Raw genomic sequence first — 14678 nt, forward strand, 5'->3', positions numbered from 1 at the left:
CCACAGGGGGGCATTGCCCCCAACCTTGATCGGAAATTAGTTCTAGGGGTGGGGGCAAACATTGACGGCCAAGTGTACCTGCAGGGGACAATTACCGCCCAGAACTTCACATTTTATGCAAATGAAAATACTTTTCGTAAAATTTTCTTGCTCACTTCGCTCGCAGTGTCTCCTTTGCTTAGTCTTATTAAGTTCAGAACCGTCCGCCGAACGATCTAAATGAAAAAAAAAGGTTGTAAAATTGATTGATTGATGTGTTTTTTTTAAACTCTACTTTATGCACAGGAAGGCTAATTTAGATTGGGCCTATAGCTTAAAAGTGGGTTCCGAACCACTATGTGCCTCCACCGGTTATCGAATCCGGGACCCCTTGATCACAAGGCGACGATGTTACCACTACACCATCGGGGAGGCACAAAAGTTGTAAATGATATAATGCCATGGCGTTCCGTGAAATTGTTTGCGCCCTATTAAATTAATGTTGATTTTAGCCTGCAAGGAAATTGGATCCAAAAATTTTCTTGTTCGCTTCGCTTGCAATGCATCATTATTCTCTGTAATGCATTGTAAGTTACCAGACAGATAATATAACCTCTTAATTGATTTGTTTTAAATACATAAACAATGTTTTCAGGAAAGGGAGCATGCACATTTGAGAGACAATTTATATATTTTTTGCTGTTGGTTTATTGTGAGATGGATGAATTGGTTGTGCAATGTATTTAAATAATATATGCTGTAGGCTATATAATATTTATTAAAGAAACTTTGAATACGTACACAATTTAGTGTCCACGTCACTCCGCGTTGCATATATGTGAAACATATATCGTGCATGAAAGTTATGATAATGTAAAAAAGAACTATAGTTGGAATGCATTTATCAAACTTTTTCTGTCTTTCAAAAATAGTTTATGTGCTTGTTTTCCGTTATTAATGTGAAATTGAACGTGTTAAAAATATTCAAATCGTTTGTTCGAACACAAATGCTTTAGCACAAACTTCTACCCCTTTTGCGTAATTTACGAGGATAATAACGTCTTTGATACTACCACTACTAATAGTAATAATAATAATGTTTCTCCTGGGTTCGAATCCAGGCTTGGGCATGGATGTTTGCGAGTATCCATTCATCATTTTCATCATGTCATCACTCATCCCCATCTTCGCAAATTGCCAAAACTGGCACAAGAAGCGAAGTAAAATAAAGCAAGTCAATAATAACAATAACAATAATAACGTTATAATAACATTATTAGTAACGTTATTATTATTAACATTATTTTTATTAACATTATTATTATTAAACTTATTATTATTATTGGTACGTTTATCCTGGTACTTGCCCCCCCGCCAGACAAAAATTCGTGGTTACGCCTCTGACGAACTTCCGGGATCGGTGATCTCTGTGAATTTCTCTCCTGATTTCTCTGCATGAGCATCTCTAAGGGTTCACGCAGCCTATAAATAAATAATGGTGAAAGTAAGCTATTCCTTGAATTACCTGCAAGGATAATAGCTTACATTTACTTTTACCGAGTGAAGTAGCACCCAATTAGACACCATTTGCACCATACACAGCATAGGCTTAACGCACTTGAATGCATCGACGTTGAATGTTTGTCCACTTTGTTTCCTGTTTCAGTAACATTACTGTTCAACGAAATCGCATTCTGAAACTGAAGGTTAGTTTTGAGGCGTCTATTCCAATACGTTCGGCCAAATCAAAAGACATTTCCTGAAAAAACAGAGGAAATTAAGATATCTCTTGAACGGCGTGTCACTCGACTCCTTTCTGCATTCCATTTTTCAACTCAACAAGGAGGGCACCAGAAAATTGAAACATTATACCTTGGATTTCTGCCCTGTATATGTATCGAGTAAATGCACACAGCATTTGCAATATATATGAGATTTAACTACACAGAAATAACTTGCATTCCAGATATTTTTCATATTTCTTGGAAAGAACATTAGATATCTTGAAGCATGCTTCAATTGCAATTTGAAAGAGTTGCAGCAAATCTTTAGAGAAACAGCATCCGTGTGTAGCACAATGGTAAAATCCGTTTCTATTAATACATACATATCACCACTCTTTGAACATTGACGATTACCTAATATACTCATTATATGTTTAATCGATGCTACACAGCCTAATGCATATTTTTCCAATTGTCTGATAGCATTTGGTCCCCAAAATGTACGCATCGATACCAATACAAAGGCCAATAAAAGGGTACATGTTACTTCTAAATCTGTCTCCATAATAATTATAACGACATTACATATTCCCCAAAAGTATTGCTGGATTAGATAATATGGGTAGTTTTTGATAGGTTTTAAACTTATATAACTTATTTACATTTATTTTATTTTGATCTTCAATTATTTTTTTATGTAAAGTAACATACTTGTACTTTAAAAAGCGTTTTCTATTTTACAGTAATAAATTTCGTCATGTAGTATCATTGGATATAAATATAAATATATATATATATATAAAGCTATATGCATACATTTTCTAATCTATTATCCATGTAATTTCCCTACGAATATATAATATTCTAATTTTATTTTGAAGAGTTAGTGATTGAAGTCGTAGACGATAGTCCGTCGTCGCATGCCTCGTCGCAATTAGCCAAAAGTGACGTAAAAATAACAAAAATACAAATACCATCACATGCCATTTTTGTAACATATATATCTTCAAATACGATGGATTCTTGTCATCTTGATAGAAATATTATTCACGTACTGGAAACGTTATGCGTATGCTAGGATGATATAATATCGGAAAAATATATGATAGATACGTCTCAAATCATTCCTAGGGCCCGATGATACAGATTTTCTGGTGGTATCGATAGATGAACGCTGGATAGGTTTTCGTGCATTTGAGAACTAATGTCTCAAACATATTTGTAGATATCCTCAAAGCAGTATCATCTTCATGCTGTAAAAATATCTACTATTTGATCTAAGATTCATTTTCTACATGGTTAATTTCAACGTTCTAGCTTCAGACAAGGAAAGTGTTACAATATGGCAATCACTCTCCTGAAAATTTATAGTATAGTTTATTTCAAATTAGCATGTTCTGACAACGTAAAGAATAAGAAAATATTAATATTATAGCAAATATTTTAGACGATGCTACTCCTCATCATTCCCGCTATAGTGATATTTTGCCTCACGTTTACCAAGACATTTCACGTTGAAATGTGATGTAAGCATTGTGGGCATTCTTCTTCGTAATTTAAGTAGGTGAGAGTTATTTTCATCGTGTGAAAGAAACCGATTACTATGCACATGTCTTCAGTGCATCCAAACAAAAGTTGCAATGGTCTGAGCAGCCCTTTAGACACGTATATGCACGTGATAATATACATGTACATACATCTGGAAAGATATGTAAATTATATTCAGATTGGCCGCTCACGAACATCTGAAGTAGGTACAAAAGTTGCTCGTCGCCTTTTCATGTATTTGGTCACAACAGACATTACAAATCAGCCAAATTTAGAGATTTCTTGGTTAAGTTGGCATCTATGGTTCTTATCTTAAGAAACTGCTGTGCTATAACTTATGGTGGAGCATATCTTTTTAGAAGCGGACTTCTAACCCTGTGATGGAGTTGTATAAAAACTTTACTTCGAGGATTCCTCGAGTGTTCTTGCTCGCTGTTATCTGTAACTCCAGCATCTAAGTATGGATTTCTCTCTCTTTTGCAGTTACGGCCTTCTGTTCGGAATGGGCGCGGGGCTCGCCTTTCCCCCAGGAGTCTTCATAGTGGCCACGTACTTCGATCGACGGAGGGGATTGGCGAACGGGCTCTGCATTTCCGGCAGTGCCATTGGCTCCATCATACTGCCACCTTTCCTGAGATATCTTCTCTCCGAATATGGATACAGGTGAATATTTATAAATCATGTTTTTTTGGTTTTGTTATTTTGCTCTGATCATTCTTAATATGTAGCACATTATACAGTACTAAAGGGGTTCACTGGAGCACACGAACCCCCTACTGAAAAACACAAAAGTCAAATTATGTTTGTTTGTTTTTCAGCACAGTAAAACACTACATTTCAAGATATGTCTTTTAGATAAGTGTTTGTTTTTTTCGATTCCTCGCAAGAACCACTTATTCAGATCACTTTCAGTATATGATTAGGAAAGATCGCCACACTTTTCGTGGTTTATACTGGATCACAATTAGTTTCTCGCATATTTGTTCCTTTGTCATGTTCCTAATATTCCACAAGAATATTCGGGATAACTACTAGTGTGTCGATTACAACAATTTCTATTATCTATTTGTTAGTGTAGGACACTGTAGAACCAGCAGTTCTTGACTAAAATTTCGCATTCTTGTTTGCTGTATTAATTATCAGCTCGCGCCCACGTATATTTGTGTTTGTGGATTTAGGCCGGCCACGAACACCCAAAGATTTTCTCTACATGACGCCAATGATTAGAGGAAGCCTGTTAATTTGGTCCCACTTAATGCTTCCCTTAAATTACTTCTATCAGGATGAAGAATATATTCTTACGAAAGTAATTCTAGGTACAAATTATATCTATGGCGTAGTTGCAACACTCTCGCCTTGTAATCAAGTGGTCTTGAGTTCTATATCTGTGGAGTCACATTGCACAGTCGTGCGCACCCCACTGGACTGTAGGTCCAGTCGCAATTAAATATATATAAAAAGCTTCATAGATACAAAATAGTACTATGATGAATAGCAATTATAAAGTAAAAAAAATATCCTCCTTGTATACTTGTAATAATTATCATAGTTTCTCTGTGTGAATTTTTATAAGTTTTACAAGATTTTTTTACACTGGGAAGAAATTATATGACTCAAGCTCACATCTTTGGTACTAGAAGGAAGTATTGCTTAGTTACTGCAGGTATAACAATTATTAACTTTAGAAACAAGCATGAAAATATTACTGTGAAGTGCAAAACATTAGTTAGTTTGGGAATGTATTCCAAAAGAAAGAAAGATAACTATAATATTATTTTTTATTACTGGACTGTCTTCAAATATGCATGAGAGTAAGCAAACAAGAGTCTCCATCGATTGTCTTGGAAAACCGCAGAATCCTTAGATATAGAGGTCTTCAAAGTTTACCGTTTCTACAGTTACAAAATAACAGAACTATACGAGCAACTATACTATGTTGGAGCAAGGATCAATATATGTTTCAACGTGTATTTTATTAAAATTACGCGTGAATTTTTGCTTAGTGATTAAGCAGTTGCGCAAACTTTGAACATTTTGGAGGTGAGATTGAAATGATATATACAGGGGTAGAAAGACCAGAACTACTCCAGGCGTCAGTCCCAGGAGCCAGCTTCTTTCTTTTGGCAAATATGATCTAAGAAAGCCATGAATCATGAATTTAAAATAAATTTAAGTTATTAATTAATATAATATTGTAATTATTTTGCCAAAGTGGCATTTTTAAAAAGGCCCAACTGGTAACAGCATGAATTGATTGATTTGTTTCATTTTATTTTCTTTTCTGCCAGTTTTGGCTAATCACCAACATGAAGATGAATGGTGATAAGATGAAAGGGATGAAGGGACAATCACAAACACACAAGGACAACACACAACAGAAGACCCACTAAGAATTATACTGGCCGTGAGCCAGAGCCTCGCTAGTCTGCAAAATGCAGTCCAGGGTCAACTCTTTGAACATACAATCATGCGGACTCCGATACATTTAAATTCAAAATGGAATCTTAAATGTGATCGACCACCTATTGGAATGTTTTCTGCGGGTGCACATGCGTTTTAATTCTTTGACTGTGCATTCCATGCACAGTGCACACACAACCTCAAAAAATTGGACTGATAAGCCCCCACGTTACATTGTTGGAGATTAAATCAAAGGAGTCTATCTAGTTGTCTGTGCCAATCCTCTGTTTCGCAACAGCTTGTAGAAGACGCTAATGTTGTACAAGTGTTGTGAATTGTATGCTAATTACAGTACATATTTGTGCAGGTCGTTTGAAGGGTTTATGCCACGTAATTTATTTACACACAAAGCATATTATGCACATTAACTGCTAGGTGTGTCTTGGCTTAAGAGTCTAGAGCAAACTGAATGCTTGGACCATTTTCCACTGAAGGTTATTGACCTTACAAGAACAGACAGACTTTTTCCATTTCTGTTGTGCTTTGTCTTCCTCTCTTTGCACCAAAGCGTCCCATGTGTGAAGCTCAAAATATTGCACAATATGATCTTATTAAATACCATGTGCAGACTGACAGTTAGTATCTTTAGCCCGTATCCCACGGAGCTAGATTTCCTACTAGATCAACTTTCTGGCCACTGGACTAGTTATCTGGCTTGAAATTCTTTCCTTGCGATACGCTGGGACGCTGAGTTTGGCAACTCGATCATGTTCTATTTCGCTACTGGCTTCTTGCCTCAATGCTAGGAGCAGTCAGTCAGAAGTTACTTCAATCATGGTGTAACCTCCACCGATAGCAGAAACAGAATGTATCATTTGACAACTTATATCAGCAACTTTTCAAAATAGGAGAAAATAAGTTTTATTCCTTACTATGTATTTATTAATTTTAAACTTTATTTTTGGCGAAATGTAATAGAGGAAATTACTTGTGTATATTTACAGAGGCGCTGTGCTGCTGATGGGGGGAATAACGTTGCATGTCTGCGTTGGAGCCTTGTTCTACCATCCGGTCCAGCGACACATGAAGAAAGTGCCGAAAGAACCAGAGGAGGAGGCTGAGGAGCAAGACGACAGAATCGCGTCTCCCGCCATGAAGATAATGGAGCACGTTCCGTCCAGAAAATCCTCCATTAACAATTGCCCCAACCAATCACTGCCAATATCGATCCCGAGCGCGGAGAAGAAGGTTCTCTGGTACCTGGGAAAGAGTCCCGAGCAGGACTCCATCGTGGCGTCCATCCCGGAAGACGAAAGATGGTACTTGGCTCAGAGTTCGTCCTTCATGGGGCCGTCCATAGACAAGAGCTCGGTGGAGAACTTGAGTCCCTTGGCCGTCCAGTTCCAGAGAGAGGAGCTGCAGAACGTCGAGGGAAGGGATCGATCGCAGGTCGTGGTGGTCTCCAACGAGGCGGAGGGAACCGAGAGTCTCCTGCAGAGTAGGTTGAATTTGAAGGTTGTCCCTTCTGAAACAAAACTTTCGGGTAAGCCAAAGAAGGTGGACTGGGATTTCTTCAACACACTCCCACCAGCTAAGCAGCGGTTGCTAAGGATGTCACTGCAGCAGCCCAGCAACCAGAAGATCTCGCGCACCTTCAGCTCCGCATCAAACATGTCCAACTCCTCTTTCCGCTACGTGAGCAGCGTTCACCACGGTAACACCTTCACCACCCTGCAGCACACGGCCAGCGTCCCAGAGTTCGCATCGACCCTCACCATCCGGTCCGTGAATCGCACCGTCAGCTGGTTCTCGGCCTGTTGGAGCAAAGTCAAATCTTCTTCCATATTCTGCAAGGAGAAGCAGAAGTCACCGGAGAAGAAGAAGCTGTTCGACCTCTCCCTACTCACCGATTCACTCTACTTGATCATCCTCATCTCCAATTCCACCAACGCCATCGGGTACACGAATTTCGTGATTCTTCTGCCAGCCTATGCCAAATCCATGGGGTTCGACAAGTCCAAGGCGTCCCTCTTGCTGTCTTTCGTCGCCGGAGCCGACCTGGTTGGTAGAATCGGTGGATCTGCTCTGTCGGATTTGCAACTCATGCCCAGGAAGTATTACTACATAGGAGGCCTGGCCGTCTCAGGAGTGACCCTGGCCCTCTTGCCCATCGCACAAACCTACTACGAGCTGATCGTGTGCTGCATCATCTTTGGTTTGTCCTCGGGCACCTACGTCGGAATCACGGCTGTCATCATGGCTGATATGCTGGGAATTGAGAGGCTAGCTTCATCCTTCGGGATTTCACTTTTTGTTAACGGAATTCTTCAGCTATTTGGACCTCCCATATGCGGTCTGTTGCTGCAAGAATTGGAATCTTACGTGCCTATATTTTCCACGCTAGGAGTAACATTATTGTGCGGAGCTGCGATTTGGGTGTTTATTCCAATAATAGAGAGGAAAAGAGAATCTGAAGAACTAATGAAAGCACACCAGAATGGTGCGGAGGAAAACCTATTGTAGCTGTATGAGTAGTAAAACTACATCTTCGAGTACCTTAACAAGAAATAGTTCCTCGGAACTAACATGACATTGCTTTGCATGTAGAAATTGCATCAATTTCTACTTTTAATTCCTCACGAAGGAAATATCAGTATTTTTGACAAAATATACAATTATATAGTATACTTTGTTTGACATAGAATTTGTGCGTCTTCCCTGCAAATGGATGAACTTAATTCACTCCACATAAGAGTGTATCTTCATTATCGACAGGGTAACCAGTATTGGGGCATTTCCCCTATTCGCCACAAGCTCAGGTGCTTTCTTGTCGCCCTGAAGTAGACCCACTGCCAACCGAACACTCATAAGGGTATGCTACGAGAGCAAGGATAGATGATATCTCTAAGTTAGTACATCTGATCCAACGAACAATTCTGACCGGGTCTGTTTTCAGTGCAACGGGGAAAATTAATGCATGTTTTTGTAGTATTATTGACGTGAAAATTTTCTTCTTTCATTTTGAAGTGTACGTATTAATCAGAATTGTAACTGCGCCCTGCTTATTTCAACATTGCATTTTCTTAAGTTTGTAGAATTGTAAATTTACGAGATAGTGAGATTCCAAGGATACTTTCTAAATTTCTGCTTCATTCATGGTCAATAGTTGTGATATTAATAAAAAATAATAATAGTCACATATCAGCCAATTAAGGAACAAATTCGACCACAAAGTAGAATATTTGCTGTAAGAAGATTATAAATTACAAAAACCTGGATGCCTCTATGAACTACAGTACTATAATATATAAACATACAGAAAGCAAGAGAGGCAGGAAGATGCAGTATTCATTCCATCACGTGATTGATTCAGTTTGTATGTATGTGCATGTCTTCAAAACATCCTTTAATTCTCAAAAGCATGGAAAAAAAATATAAGACCTAAGATCACAAAAGGATATACGAGTAAATTGCCATTTTAGAAAGAAAAACTACTTCATTCACAATTTGCTAAAGTTTATTATTAAAAATGTACTATTATGAAAATAAAATTGTAATTCATTTTATATTTTACTACTTTATATCATAAATCGCACTGGATGTCAGAACGTATATTTTTCATTGGTCCACGTAATTCGAATACGAAATACATTCTATGAATGTTGGAAGTTGATACATATTTTTGGAAATGACAAATAAGATAATCGAAATTAAAATGCTTTTGGAAATCAAATATTCTTCTTTGAGACACTGTGGCTAATGGATACCATTCAGCATTGATTAAAATATTTGTACACTTTTAATATTTATCTTTTTTAGTTGAAGTCCGAAACGAAATGAGAATTATCTCGTTCTGCCACAAGCAAGTCTTTTCTAATAATTATTTCTATATTTAATTATTTTTTCTTGGGGGGAGGGGGCTTTGAGGCCTGACCATTTGTTATATCCTATGATCATGATCTTTTATATCCAATGACCATGATGCAAAATCAGTTCAGATTGAACTGCCTGTGTAATGAAATTATGTTTGTTTACGCACAATAAAATTAAAGAAAATATAACAAATAATATTGTGTACTTTCAGTCAATTTGTAATTTACTACACTGGCAATTGTCTGGATTATTTGTACTGGAATCCAATTTTATCTCTGTTTTAGCGCAGCGTCCATGTAAAATTCATACAGCAATTATGAAATTAAATTATGTTGTGTCTACTGATTTAGTATCTAGTTCGTCTGTATTTCTGTATTTGTATATTTATTTGTATGACATTCTGAATGTAAGTTTTTGTTGTTCTGACAGATATATCTTGCCAGTTTTGAAAAAAATAACTATATATCCAAAAACGAAGTTTCATTTTTTCCCTTTTCGTTGTAACCAAGAATGCAAGAACCAGGACCCTAATCATTACCACACCCAGGATTTTTTTAAAGGAGAGTTAAACTATTGGAAAACATTTTGAATGCAACTATGAATAAGTAAATTAAACTAATTATTTTTACTCGGATTTCAGTAAATATTCCCGTTTCCAGATAAAGTTATTAGGTCTATTTTAATTTTAGTCTTATGAGAAGGAAAGATAGCAGTACTATTTGGCGTCGAGCATGATGGGGAGGATGAGGAAATCAACTCCCCCACCCTCCCCAAAAAATCCAAGCAAGTTTCTTTATAGTAGAGCAGTGTCCCGGGTTCGCAAACCGAAAATGGGGCTCGGTGGGGCTCGCAGTGTTGCCAACCTTTTACTCGAAAAAATCACCAAAGTTTTTCTTTTTCGATCTAACCTAACCTCAAACAAGAAGCTGGCAACACTGCTTGAGGCTTTTCTCGCAGTGTTGCCAGCCGAAAATGGGGCTCGGTGAGGCTCGCAGTGTTGCCAACCTCTTACTCGAAAAAAATCACCAAGGTTTTTTTTTTTGGTCTAACCTAACCTCAAGCAAGGAGCTGGCAACACTGCTTGAGGCTTGTTTTAATGGTCTGCTCTTGTAAGGCATAAGCTCTATTTTCTCGCAGTGTGACCAATATCTTACTCGAAAAAATCACCAAGGTTTTTTGGTCTAATCTAACCTAAAGCAAGGAGCTGGCACTTGTGTGCTCGCAGTGTTGCCAACATTTTACTCGAAAAGTCACCAAGGTTTTTTATTTTGGTCTAACCTAACCTAAAGCAAGGAGCTGGCAATACTGCTTGAGGCCTTACAGTGCATAAAGCAATTTGCCAACCTACTGGTTTGCCATAGTTTTTTACAAAAAAAAAAGAGGAGAAAAAGAGAGAGAGGGAATAGTTAAACAACCGACAGTATTACCAACACCTATCTTCAGCTTTTTTTTTCTTATTTGACAAGGGTTATCTTGCTTGAGACTTAACTAATTTATATACTGACGTAACATACATACACTGGGCAATAGAGCCGACAACAAACACACACAACCGTAAAAGAGAGAGAGGGGTGGATGGATGGATGGTAACATAGTATGTGTGTGCGTGTATAATATGTAGCATTATTAACTAGAGTGTGTTGGCAACCCACCTCCAACTAAAAAAATAGAGATACTAATACTGCTGTAAGATGAAGAGAGAGACTAAGCTGGCAACAGTGGTGAGCGAATATGCATTATTTCCAAGTCCCCGGCGCCAATGTATCTAACCTAACCTAACCTAACCTAACCTAACCTAACCTAACCGACAACAAACACACACTGCCGTAAAAGAGAGAGAGGGGTGGATGGATGGATGGTAACATAGTATGTGTGTGCGTGTATAATATGTAGCATTATTAACTAGAGTGTGTTGGCAACCCACCTCCAACTAAAAAAATAGAGATACTAATACTGCTGTAAGATGAAGAGAGAGACTAAGCTGGCAACAGTGGTGAGCGAATATGCATTATTTCCAAGTCCCCGGCACCAATGTATCTAACCTAACCTAACCTAACCTAACCTAACCGACAACAAACACACACTGCCATAAAAGAGAGAGAGGGGTGGATGGATGGATGGTAACATAGTATGTGTGTGCGTGTATAATATGTAGCATTATTAACTAGAGTGTGTTGGCAACCCACCTCCAACTAAAAAAATAGAGATACCAATATTGCTGTAAGATGAAGAGAGAGACTAAGCTGACAATAGTGGTGAGCGAATATGCCTTATTTCCAAGTCCTCGGTGCCAATGTATCTAACCTAACCTAACCTAACCTAACCTAACCGACAACAAACACACACTGCCGTAAAAGAGAGAGAGGGGTGGATGGATGGATGGCAACATAGTATGTGTGTGCATGTATAATATGTAGCATTATTAACTAGAGTGTGTTGGCAACCCACCTGCAACTAAAAAAATAGAGATGCCAATATTGCTGTAAGATAAAGAGATAGACTAAGCTGACAATAGTGGTGAGCAAATATGCCTTATTTCCAAGTCCCCGGCGCCAATGTATCTAACCTAACCTAACCTAACCTAACCTAACCTAACCTAACCTAACCTAACCGACAACAAACACACACTGCCGTAAAAGAGAGAGAGATGGATGGATGGCAACACAGTATGTGTGTGCGTGTGTGTGTATAATATGTAGCATTATTAACTAGAGTGTGTTGGCAACCCACCTGCAACTAAAAAAATAGAGATGTCAATATTGCTGTAAGATAAAGAGAGAGACTAAGCTGACAATAGTGGTGAGCAAATATGTCTTATTTCCAAGTCCCCGGCGCCAATATATCTAACCTAACCTAACCTAACCTAACCTAACCTAACCTAACCGACAACAAACACACACTGCCGTAAAAGAGAGAGATGGATGGATGGCAACACAGTATGTGTGTGCGTGTGTGTGTATAATATGTAGCATTATTAACTAGAGTGTGTTGGCAACCCACCTGCAACTAAAAAAATAGAGATACCAATATTGCTGTAAGATAAAGAGGGAGAGACCTAGGCCACGTCCGAATCGGCAGCAGATGTCACCTAGAGCACTGTTCTATCTGGGGACTTAGCCAACCTCTGTTGTCCGAATTCGCGACAGACGTGGAGTCGGAGGGGAGAGCAGAGAGGCACGACAGATGCACGCTTAAACTCGCTGTGGCCCTGCGCTTGGCAGCCATATTCTAACTTTCACTTTGTACAGACAATATTTACTGATTAGACGATGTAAAACTCAGTGATACTTTAACATTTTATCGATAATACTGAATGTAGAAAAATTGTAAATGATGAAATAGCATGTTATATTTTTAATATGAGTAGTAAATAGGTGGAAATCATTGTGATGTTTGTTTGGCGTTTGCCTTCTGCTTCTGTGCAGTGCGCCTGCGCCCCCAGAGCGCGGTGGGTGAAGTTTGGGCTGACACCTGGCGGGAAAAGTGACAACCGTACTACAAGGGGACATGTAGATTCGGACGACTTGGACGTGACTTCGACGGCACGCGAGAGCAACGGGAGAGAACGGGACGGAGCTCTTGCCAATCCGGACACAACCCTAGAGCTGGCAACAGTAGTGAGCGAATACACATTATTTCCAAGTCCCGGGTGCCAATGTAAACCTCTCTCGGGGGAACACGATGTGCCACACGCGCGCGCGTGCCTCTCATTATTTCCGTATTGTGACGCAAGCAAACAAATAATAATTGTTTTTTTTTTTTAGGATTTCTTAGGTTGTATGCTTTGTTCTGGCGCAGTTTTTTTGACAAACTTTTTATTTTACGACGTTTTACGGAATAAACTAACCTACAATGAGAGAAAAGTGGACAGAAAAAAAAGCTCTGGCATTACTTTTTAAGCTAATTTTTTACCTCCTGCAAAATTTTGCTCTTATGCTAACTTGTTTTTTGACCTACACTTTTGAAATGACTTACGACATTTTTCTATAAGGAGGCTGTCTTCTCTCACTGTAAGGTCTCTTAGTGTAATCTACTACGACCTGCTAATATAGGCTTTTGCTCTCAGTGTAATCTGTTTTACGGACTAAACTAACCTACAATGAGAGAAAAGTGGACAGAAGAAAAGCTTTGGCATCACTTTTTAAGCTATTTTTTACTTCCTGCAAAATTTTGCTCTTATGCTAACTTGTTTTTTTTTTTACCTACACTTTTGAAATGACTTACGATATTTTCTTATAAGGAGGCTGTCTCCTCTTACTGTAAGGTTTCTCAGTGTAATCTACCACGATCTTGTGCTCTCAGCGTAATTTGCCACAACCTAATACGATGTTTTTTAAACTCATGTGTGATCTTCTACAATGTGTGGCCCCTTGCTACGACCTAACGGGACCTCTTCTACGATGTTTTGGGCCCTCTGCTACGATGTTTTTTTTCTTCTTATGATGCAAAAATTGTATTGTAGCGGTATTTGAAATCGACTGTGCTGTGTAATAGACCAATCAACCCGGTTCTATGCCCGAAAGTGGGGCCCAGTGGGGCTCAACCCACCCTAAGAAAATTTTACTATGTGATTTTTTACAGGCGAAGCTAACCTACCAATAGGAGTTGGCAACACTGACTAGTTGCTTCACAAACCTCTTGTTTTTTAAACATATGATATTTTCACAGGCGAGGCTAACCTACAAGTTACAAGTTGACGGCGTAACCTTCTATAAGATGAAGAAGATGCTAACTGGCAATAGCGGTGTTAATGTTTCTAGCTCTCTACCCCTACCCCATATGGTGCAGTGGTATTCAAGGGTTTGATACTTGCACAAGTGGTTCTTGAAACTGTAGGTCTAGCCAATATTTTGAATTTACGGCTTAATTAATCTGCATGAATGCTTAATATTTGATTTTTTTATTATTTTCTAGTTCGACATGAGATACACACAATTTTATTTTTGAAGTACAGTTAATATTACCTAGTTTGGGTTAAGCTGTAACATACAACTAGCGATCGACACGACACACAGACAGAGAGAGTGTGAGCAAATTCAAAGTGTGATCTATTGTGAACTAAACTAACCTCACTCACCCACCGACTTATAGTTTTACAGCTAACTCAAAAAGCAGAAAGTAGTACATAGCATGACAGGTCGATCTATCGTAAAC

General features: G+C 38.5%; 1 protein-coding gene across 1 annotated transcript in view; it reads left to right on the top strand.

The window, feature by feature from the left end:
• hrm (solute carrier family 16 member hermes) overlaps nucleotides 1–10027 on the top strand; it is a 71920-nt gene extending 61893 nt beyond the window's left edge. Inside the window, exons 4-5 of the mRNA XM_083119042.1 lie at nucleotides 3735–3914; nucleotides 6656–10027. Of these exons, the coding sequence (XP_082975168.1) occupies nucleotides 3735–3914; nucleotides 6656–8174 (1699 nt within the window). The 3' untranslated portion in view covers nucleotides 8175–10027. The remainder of the gene's footprint in view (nucleotides 1–3734; nucleotides 3915–6655) is intronic.
• Nucleotides 10028–14678: the final 4651 nt, after the last annotated feature.

Source organism: Lepisma saccharinum, chromosome 3 (genome assembly GCF_977018435.1).
Source record: "Lepisma saccharinum chromosome 3, izLepSacc3.1, whole genome shotgun sequence".
In the NCBI taxonomy this organism is placed as follows: Eukaryota; Metazoa; Arthropoda; class Insecta; order Zygentoma; family Lepismatidae; genus Lepisma; species Lepisma saccharinum.